This window comes from Penaeus vannamei, chromosome 7, assembly GCF_042767895.1.
Source record: "Penaeus vannamei isolate JL-2024 chromosome 7, ASM4276789v1, whole genome shotgun sequence".
Lineage (NCBI taxonomy): Eukaryota > Metazoa > Arthropoda > Malacostraca > Decapoda > Penaeidae > Penaeus > Penaeus vannamei.
The window spans coordinates 24483668-24493667 of record NC_091555.1 but is presented as its reverse complement, the minus strand read 5'-3'; the positions used below and the strand labels follow the sequence as shown (position 1 = coordinate 24493667).

The following is a 10000-nucleotide window of genomic DNA, read 5'->3' as shown; positions in this document are numbered from 1 at the left end:
AAGAAATAAAATCTAAAACAAAACAGAAAAAAGTAAAAAATTAAGAAAAAAAAATATATATATAAATCTGCAACATCCTCACCTGGCTTTAGGGGGCTGAAGTCGAGACCCAGGGCGGGGGATACCGGTGGCTTTAGGCCGCGGGATTTCTGTGGGTTGTGGAAGTCCGGATGCTCCGCCCATTGGTATACGTACAGGCGATGGGGCACTTAATCTGCTACGCACCTGTAGAAAGGAAAGAAAAGGAAAACTAATGTGAAAAAGTTTAAAAACAGGTAGAATTGGAGGAATTTTGAAGTTCCTTGCAATTCATTTTCTATATTTTAGAATGCAATGGTAATGATAATTGTCTGACTTATGAAGAAGTAAAGTTTTTCTCCGTCTGTATTTTTCTTAGAAATTTCTAAAAGCCAATATCTTAATTTTGACATATTTATAAAATTAATATTAGCTTTTTCCTTACACAGTTAATAATTTGACACTATCAAACTGATGATCAAGTCACACAATTAAATATGGGGAAAAAATAAATGACAGTTTCCCTTTTTCCTGTTTCTATAACCTTCCTCCTCTTATTTATGTATCATCATAAACCTTTTCATCTTATTATTAGTAATGTTAAGACTGGTTTCAATTCTAATAGATGAGGTATTTGAAGTATGGGAAAGGCTATTTTTCTGTTTGACAAGTATGGCCCAAAATCTACAGCGATGTGGTAGGCCTAACTAACTGGAAATACCAACAGAGTTTACTTTCTGTAACCATGGAAATTGAGCAACACATCTAAAAACCACAGAATACAAAAAATAATAAGCAGATTCACTCTGCAACCCTTCAAAGTCCAAACACACCACTTCTAGAAGTTGAGACCATATATAAAATCAAAGCCATAAAGGTGTGAAAGGATGGAAATCCATGCAACACACATATTGGAAAGCTACTGACTGTAAGAGAAGGGAAGAGAGAATAAGAAAAAAAGAAGGAAATAATAAAACAAAGCAAAAAATTAAGATATACATATTACATTGAAAATCCCATGTAGAAAACATCCTGGAGGTGCTGAATCTTGTACTGATTTACAAATGAGCTATGCAAGTCTCACTGGCCCATCTCCAGAGATCTAACTACTGGAGAAATGTCGGTATCAAAAAACAGCTGATGAGTAGTTGGGTCATAACTTAAATTAGCCCCCAAAATGACCCAAATAATTTTTTAGGTTGTGATATGCTGGTGAATCCAGCCACACCCACAGAAGTGTGGTAAAGATTGCCAAGATGTACAGCAAGGGACACAGAGGACTTGAAAGGACCAAATTGTAAAAGCTGGGAGAATGAGACAACCATATCAACAATACTGACAAGGGCATTATCAGTAAGACTACCCACACAGCATAGAATACTGAGTGTAGTAAAACTATGAGACAATGAACAGCAATGCTTCATATCCAGTCCAAGACAGAAGAGAAACTTAAAGCCAGTCTTATTTCTTGCTTGAATGAGGAATGGTTGAAATCTGAGAGAACATTCGGTGGGATTTTCTCTTCAACTGCCTTCCCTGGCTCTTGGATGCACATTACCACTACCCTGATTTCACAAAGTTAACTCAGTTGATATTTCTGATTAGGAAATCATACCTGACTACTACAACCTTTGCACTTGACCTTCAGGAACCAGAAAGTAAGATTATAATTCAGGAACTTGATATAAGTTCAAATACATATGGTTCTAATTGGGAGGAGTTGAATTTCCAAAGAAAACTCAGAGTATGTCCCAAGCAAGTCAAACAAGCCAATGGAGCCAGGAATATCAATTTATGCCATTTGCTGAAATAACACATAAACATACATTTTGTAATCAGGATGTTTACCATAGTATTAATAAATCTAAACTACAGGACATTTGGTAACTCTCACACATACTGATATTTCTATTAAATATGAAATATAGAACAGCTAGATGTAAAAACTTCACTTTAGTCATTAGCAGGTCTATCTAAACTTTCTCTGCACACTGCAGGCTTAATCATAGTTTTGTATGTCATAAGAGATTAAAAGCACCAACACATGCAGAATAATCTGAGTCATGAAAACAGATGACCATTCAATTAACTTTACTAATATGATGTAGATGTAGAGTGTATTTCTATAAATCCATTGCTTCTTATTATCCTCATACCTAATCCCCAAACAAAAGTAATAAAGTGAACAGTAAGACGTGAAGGTGTGGAAGAAGAAGAGAAGAAAAAAAGAAAAGAAAAATCTTTGAATTTTTTTTGCCATCTAATTTCACTTCAGTGGTGCCATGTGTACAAGGGAGCAACTTCATAAATAACCAAGAAACATATATATGAAGACAATATAAAAGAACTCAAACTTGGGGGGGGGGGGGAATCTCACAACCTATTCAACAAAATAACTCCACTATTTATACAATACCCCAAACCTTTTTTTTCATTATGGTACATTTTGAGAGGGACAATGTAAAGGTCTCAGAAAAAAAATCAAAAGGTTTTCCTCTACATTGTGACAGCCAATAAAACATTCTATTTGGAGGTCCTGAGCCTTGGGTGGAGACAAGACAGGGTGTGGAACTTTAATTGTAACTTGTGAGGAATGCAAGAGACATGGCTGGGACCATTTTTGTTATCAACAATTCTTCAAAGGCAAAACACACCTTAATAACCTTTGCATTTCTCTGATATATGCTTGTTTACGGTTAATGTGCAATTACTTCTTCCTTGTCCAAAGGGGATTAATTGTGGACACTTTCACAATAAGAGTTTCACTATTACAATCAGTGCAATGAAAAAAAATATGACTAATAAAATATACATATCAGAAAGTTAATCATGAAAATGTGCACAAAATTTGTAAAGCAAAACATCTGCACTTTCAAAGTTTATTTTTAGTTGCAATATCAAAACTTGTGAAACGTGTACCGAGTATCAATGTCATACAAGTGGAATAAATCAAAAACAATCCAAAGCAACACAATGGCAAGGCTAAATCCTCCACATTACCTATATCCATTAATGTAAACAATTATACTTAATTTCAATACTTTTTTAGGCCTCAAAAGCCCTCTAATAAGTCCAACCTAATCTTAGTCCAGGATTATCAATGTGTATCCATAAACCTAAACCCTGAATACCCTCTTACAGTCCATAGCTCTCTAGAAACAGGTTTACATAAAAACTACAAGACAAAAGCTAAACCCTATCACTATGAGCAGAGCTTCAGTTTCTGCTACTGCAATGATTGGGGGAATCAGAGTGAAACACAAGTGGCAGGGAAAAGCTGTAACGATGAATGTGAGTGAAAAGGGAGTGACCTGTGTTAGATTAAAGAAAGCAAACAATGAAAAGAGGTCAGACAAAAGAGGAATATAGAAAAAGACAAGAAAAAATGTAAGTGCCATGAGAAGCCATTATTCATTCACACTGCCTTTACCTTCCGCCTTGGTGAAAACTTAGGCTGCTAAGGCGTAATGAAGGTGGATAGAGAGATCCCCAAGAAGCAGTCATTTGAAGTGACCGAAGAGAAAATACCAAGATCAAAATCATTAATGACTTAGATAAATTTAACATAGTAGTAGAGGGAGTACCAAATATTCCTCAAGTCTATAAGAGTATCTAATCACAAAATAAAATGAAGTTGAGAAAAAAATGAGGACGCTCAGCATTTGGAAAATAAAAGTAAAGAAATTTTAGAAAAAAAATCATAATATTCAACCTTTACAACTGACAAGCACATGAGCATTATTCTTGGGACACACTGGCCTGGAAAAAAGTAAAAACAAAAAAATCTACTCTTACCAGTAATATCATGTACAATAAGTTTTTTGTTTTAAATTGATAATGAAAACCTATTTACTTACAAATATTAACATTCCCTTCTAAGTCATATCAATTCAGAATGAGATCAAAAACCTCTCTTTGTATTGTGCAGAAAAAAAAAAGCTTTGAAGTAAATATATAAAAACATTTGGCTGATTTGTAAGAAACCATAGGCCAAATTATGTATATAATATAGCATTCCTATTTTCCTGGCATCCTAAAAAAAAAAAAAAAAAAAAAAAAAAAATAATAATAATAATAATAATAATAATAAATAATAATAATAAATAAAATAATAATAAACAAATAAATAAATACATACATAAAAACTGAAACTTTAACGCACCTGAGGAGCCTGTAGCCTAGAGCCCTTTGGTCCTTGGCGGATATCAGACTGCGAGGCAGAGGGAGAATCGTGGGATCTGGCAGGTGACGCACCGCGGCTACTGGTGGGCGTGGTGTGCTCTAATAATCGGGGGTCACTACCATAGCCTCGGTTCAGGCCGCTAGGGAGACGAGAACCACTCCTACCTGTCACCGGAGGAGAAATGGTGGTCATCCAATATGAAATGGTCATCCAAGCTTGGCTCCCGCTGCAGCAATGCTTACATCTCTTGCTGAATGTCTTGTAATAGTAGGACAGTCTTAAAATATACACTAAATCTACAGAGAACTTATGTTTTATAAGTTTTATACTGTATTATACAGAATACTAAGAGAGAAGAGATGCTTTTTGCAAAATCTAATATAGAGAGAAGAAACCACATAAAAAAATCCCATTTGCAAGAGAGGTGCAAAGACTACAAAGAAATAATCTAAGATAATTGTTATCAGGAAATAATCAAGTACATAATCCCACACAAATATAATTTACAATACATAAATATCTAAATCTATCAAGCTTCTTTCACCAAATGTCAAAACAATGTATAGTTGTGCATAATCATTTTAAAATATCCCTTAGTATCTTCTGAAAAGAGAAAAAAATGGTTCCAAGGAATATTTTTACTTTAAAAGGCTATCACTACACTTATCTCTGATTTTGACTGTGAAAAGTCTGTTTATTGAATTACTTCAATACAGAGAATACAAATATCATCTATTATAACAGACATCTATTGTGACAGTCTCTACAGCTCACCATTACAAACTTCTAAATTGTGCTGCGAATTATAGGGGCTATCTGGAGGTGTGGAGAGGTCAGACCCTTCCCTGGAAGGAGTCGCGTGAGAGGCATAACGTCGTGGAGGCTGTAGACCTCGCATGGGGCGACGGGGGCTGCTCGTGGGATGGGGACCCGATAACAGATCCTCCTGAGAGCTGGTTGCTGATCCCCCGGAACCACCCGAGGCATAGGGGATTCCAGTACTTCCTGCACGTATACCTGACGAGGGAGGCCTAAGTGTAACTACAGGACCTTGGGGTGCTTCAAGCTCAAAGAGAATGTACAGCAGTCACGTCTTAAGGATCAAGTGGTCAGGTGATCAGAGCACAGCAGGCAATGAATCCTGGATAATATTGTTGCATGTCCTGACTTCTATTTCCTTTCATCTTTTATCAAAATATATGAAGACAATGTCTTACTTCAATTCTTAGTACCATAAATCAAAAGGTACACAATGACAAAAGGCCAATAATGAATAACCCTCCAGCACATAAAGCAAAAACAAAAACAAAACAAATAAATATAACAGCAATTTTCGTAGCCTATTGGCAACAAAAAACAGCCAAGACATTTAACAGAAACTCCATTCTCCTTTGGATTATACTAAATATGCATACAGTCTGCTTGCGTCTGCACATGTATCTCCTTTATGCAAATACGGTTACCTGCATGTACTCGTGTCTTTGAATCTACAGAGAGCCAAGCTACGAAATTTGTTAACCCACTTGTAACTGTACAAATGCCAAATGCACTTGTGATGCCTAGTAAAGCCTTTCTATCAAGCAAAGCACATAATATAAAGTTTTTAAGAAAACATTGTTTTTCAATTATACAGAAACACTAATTTTAACGAGAATTACTACAATCCTTATCAATATTTTTTCCTCCAGGTTACTATAAGCATTTACCAGAAGAGAAATGGAGTAGCAAAATTAAGCAAGGAGAGCCAGCTAATGAAAATAAGGGTGATGCATGAAGTACAAACCAAGAAGCAAAAATAGGCAACAGAATTAATAGGCCAATGTAGCTTGCACTACATAATGCATATCAATCCTATTAGACAATCTTTTCTCTGAGGACTCGATGTATCTCCATGTACATCTGCAATTGATGCATATAGAGTATTCTCCCACGTCAAATCTACCACTCCTATAACCTGCTTAACCCACTGATGCGGGTATATTTTGAAACCGAAAATAATATTTTCCGGGCGGCTACAAAATCGGAGCCAGGGGCTGGCCCAGAATCTGCCAGCAAGCTCTGATCCAACATCACACTGGCGGGTCGCCCGGCAACGTTTATCTTTCCAGGTGTCTCATATATGGGACACCTGTCGTAAATGGGTTAAATGCATTTCAAGCTAGTGAACTACAAAATTCTAATAAAAACTTAAAATGAATAATCTATGTGCTTTCTCAGTGAAAAAGAACACAATTCACAGTAATTAAAAGATGCCAAAGTAAGAGTATTATGCTATTTTCCCAAGCTAAAAAAGTGTATACTCATTACAAGTTTATTATGAGCCAAGGCACATGTTCTGCATATACCGAATACACATGAATACAAAAAAGCAAAATGTAGCTTCACTTGATGTAAAGATGGTGGATTCCTAGATGTCAAAATCACTCAAGGGGCACTCAAAAAATATATCATTCTCCCTCTAACATGTTGGATAAGAGAGTTATAAAATCTTTCTTCAGAGAAAGTAGGAAAAAGAAGACATTCTTGTGATTTGGATATTCAAGGTTGTCAACACTGAAGCTAAGTACTTGGGAAAATCAGTATCAAACTTGAGCTAAATCTATATTATAACTGGCCTTACGATCTTCTACATCTGGTATTTGCCGATATTTTTCTTTGGCAAAGATGCATCAACTGGAGTTCTTGTCAAGGAAATGTCCTAATTTACCACAGTCATAAATATTTAAGTAACACTGTTAATCAATACACAGGTATAGTTCACTGTCATTAAAAATACTAACAAATTCAAACACATCCTAACCCATCTTGAATGTCAGTGTGCAGATCATCTTTACTATCATTAAAATGCAGAGACAGAGAGTGAGAAAAACATCTGAACAATTTTTGCACCATGAAAACACAGCATACTTAGTCCAAAAGCATTAAAGCATTCTACGGATTTAAGAAATGACACTCAAAACAATCTCTCTGAATTCTTACATGCCCTATTCCTTTGCACTGCCTCAAAAGCTTATGTGTAAGAGTGGTAATTGCAGAACTTCAAGTTAGATAAAAAGCCAAGCACACATATGCATAACATAGTCTGTTTTATCTCTTCAGGAGATGGCAAAAACCTTTAAATACCCCTCAATCATGGCATGTGGAAAGTGTACCAATGCATAAAGTATTTACCCCTTTCAAAAAAATAAACCATAAATAAATTATAATAATTATAAATCAGATACAAAATGAACTAATAAAATTAGTGTCAACTGCTTTCCCAACTTTTAAAAAGACAATAACATAATTATTTATTCACATGTCACTTTCATCAAAGTAACAAAATAAAATGAAAATAGGTATTGGAATTGAACACTTGGAAAAATAATAATAATAATAAAGTAAAGTAAATAAGAAAAACAAATAAATAAATAAATAAATAATAAACAATCAAACAGAATAATAAAACAATACTAACTAAAAAAAAGACAGTATCAATAACCATACCAATTTACTATTACCTAAAATACATTACCAATCCTTAAAAGAAAATCACAATGAGCATTCTGTGTTTACATAAATTGTCCGTAAAAATGACACACCAACGGAAAGTTGCAAGCATTCAGTTTAAGTTGTAATTTGGCGCAAGGTTTTAGAATCATAATCTCAAGGGATGTACTCATTCCTCATTGCTGGTCATGGGGTTTTTATGGTTCTCAGTCTACAACTAACACTTTGAAAATGTATATAAAACAATGTTTAAAAAGAAAAGAAAAAAAGAGAGAGAGAGAGAGAAAAAAAAGGAAAAAGATGAAAAAATGGGGCTCCATATTAAAGAAGCCTTCCCATGCACTAAATTCTCAGCCTCAAAACATTTTAAAAGGGGAACCGGGAAAAAAACATCATACTTACTCGCTCCAAAGGTTTCCTTTGATGTTAATAAAATCCATGTCACTAAGCAGAAAGTTGTGTTACTTAACAATTCTTGCTAACAGTAGGAATCATATATTTTATCTAAAGATTCTCTATACGTTATATCTATAAAAAAAAAAATCTGAAAAATCCTTTCATGATTCTCTTTCCAGAAAGGAGGGGAGGGAGAGAGAGGAGTAGATGGAGAAAGAGAGAAAAAAAATAATCACAATCTACATGATTTTCCCATATCTTAACTGTACCAGCACATCATATAAGGGTTACAGCTGATTCTGCACATACCAAAGATATTCCTGAAGCTGTAGAAAAGATGCTTACTGGCATCAATCTGTTTGTCACACAAAAGTCAGGATACATAATCAAATCACAGTGTGAAGAGAGTAGGATTAAAGTTATTCCTAAAACTGTTAAACATATGCCATTGTGATTTCTTTTGTAAAAGAAGCCTCTACACTCACACGTTCACATAGGTTGCAAAACAGTACTGGGCTCTGTCAAAATTACAAACTGACTGACTGTAATTCATTGAAGCAATTTCATATCAAGAAGGATATTCAATAGTGTGCACACAAATATGTGACACACATTATGACAAAATAATACATAATCCAAGATAATTTTACAGGTATATTTCCTATCAAATTAAGATCAAGGCATGCAATTACAAAAGAAATAAAGTGATATTCTGTGTACTACCTGATTAACAAAATATTTTCCAATAATAAAGTGATTTACACCAAGCATTACAAAATAAAAAACTGCACACTATAAAAACTCAATACATGTGTTTGAATCTTTTTTTTTATCTATACTGACTCCAGCTTTACACAAAAATGTGTGTATTTATGAGAACTGCATTCAATATGTCATATTTCTGTGCCTCAAAAACAGATGTAAAATGTGTAAAACACGTATCTGTGCAGTCCTCGGAAAATGTGCTAAGAATCAGCGTGGATGCTTGCTACCTTAAGGCCTTGGAGAGGATGTGGAGAGCAAACTAGAGAAAAAACAATGTTGCAAAAAGAGCTACAGTACTCAAGACATTCCATAATCATTCCATAAGTGCAAAGGTTAAGGCTCAGACCATAAAAAGCTAGAGAGAAAAAGGCATGCACTGGCCTTAGAAAAAACACCCACATTGCATATACACAAAAGATATGAAAAGAGAGGTCTAAAACATACAAAATCATAATCTTTGACAAATCTATTAAGCTTAATTCAGCAAGAGTAAAGTTCAAGTCATCAGCAAAAAACATTTAACAAACTTTTGTGTGTATTTCCAAAGCTTTACTCATACAGTCTTTTAATCTTAAGCGAGTAACAAGCCACATACCTGGTAATCTTGAACCTCTTCTTGGGTCAGGAAGCTTTAAACCTGCAATTTGAACCCCTGTTAAGTTAATAGTTGGAGACAGAAAAAAGGGAGAAAGTAGGGGAGACAGTGAGGGAGAGACAGAGAGAGAGAGAGAGGGTTGGTATTTGCATCACTGTAGAACCAGGGGAGGGTGTAAGTGCATGATTCTTGCAGTAATGTCAATGTATACTGCTTAATGAGCCTGATGTAATTTGTATATCAAAACAAAGTCTATCTAAACCATTCAAGGAACAAAATGAACATGTATTCTAGAAAAAAAAATCAATTATTAACCTGAGCAGATTGAAGATTTTTTAGAATTTGACATTAAAATGTGAAATTCCACAGTATTTTGGCATTACTGCATGTACTGCGGCATTACTGGGTTACTGTCAATAGAAGTATATCATTATCAGGCAAGAGGGTGTCTGGCTCAGATATGACAACATTGTCTCATAAGATTTGAACAGTATTTACTTTCAAGAGAATGAAAACCAACATCTGCTCAAATCCTGTGTGAACAGTTGTCTATC

At 34.8% G+C, this 10000-nt stretch overlaps 1 protein-coding gene across 1 annotated transcript in view; it reads right to left on the bottom strand.

The window, feature by feature from the left end:
* LOC113810877 (SLAIN motif-containing protein 2) overlaps positions 1-9488 on the bottom strand; it is a gene marked incomplete at its 5' end in the record, with an annotated part of 24217 nt that extends 14729 nt beyond the window's left edge. The window contains 5 exon segments of the mRNA XM_027362525.2: positions 83-225; positions 3449-3472; positions 4181-4365; positions 4976-5218; positions 9447-9488. Coding sequence (XP_027218326.1) covers positions 83-225; positions 3449-3472; positions 4181-4365; positions 4976-5218; positions 9447-9488 — 637 coding nt within the window.
* Positions 9489-10000: the final 512 nt, after the last annotated feature.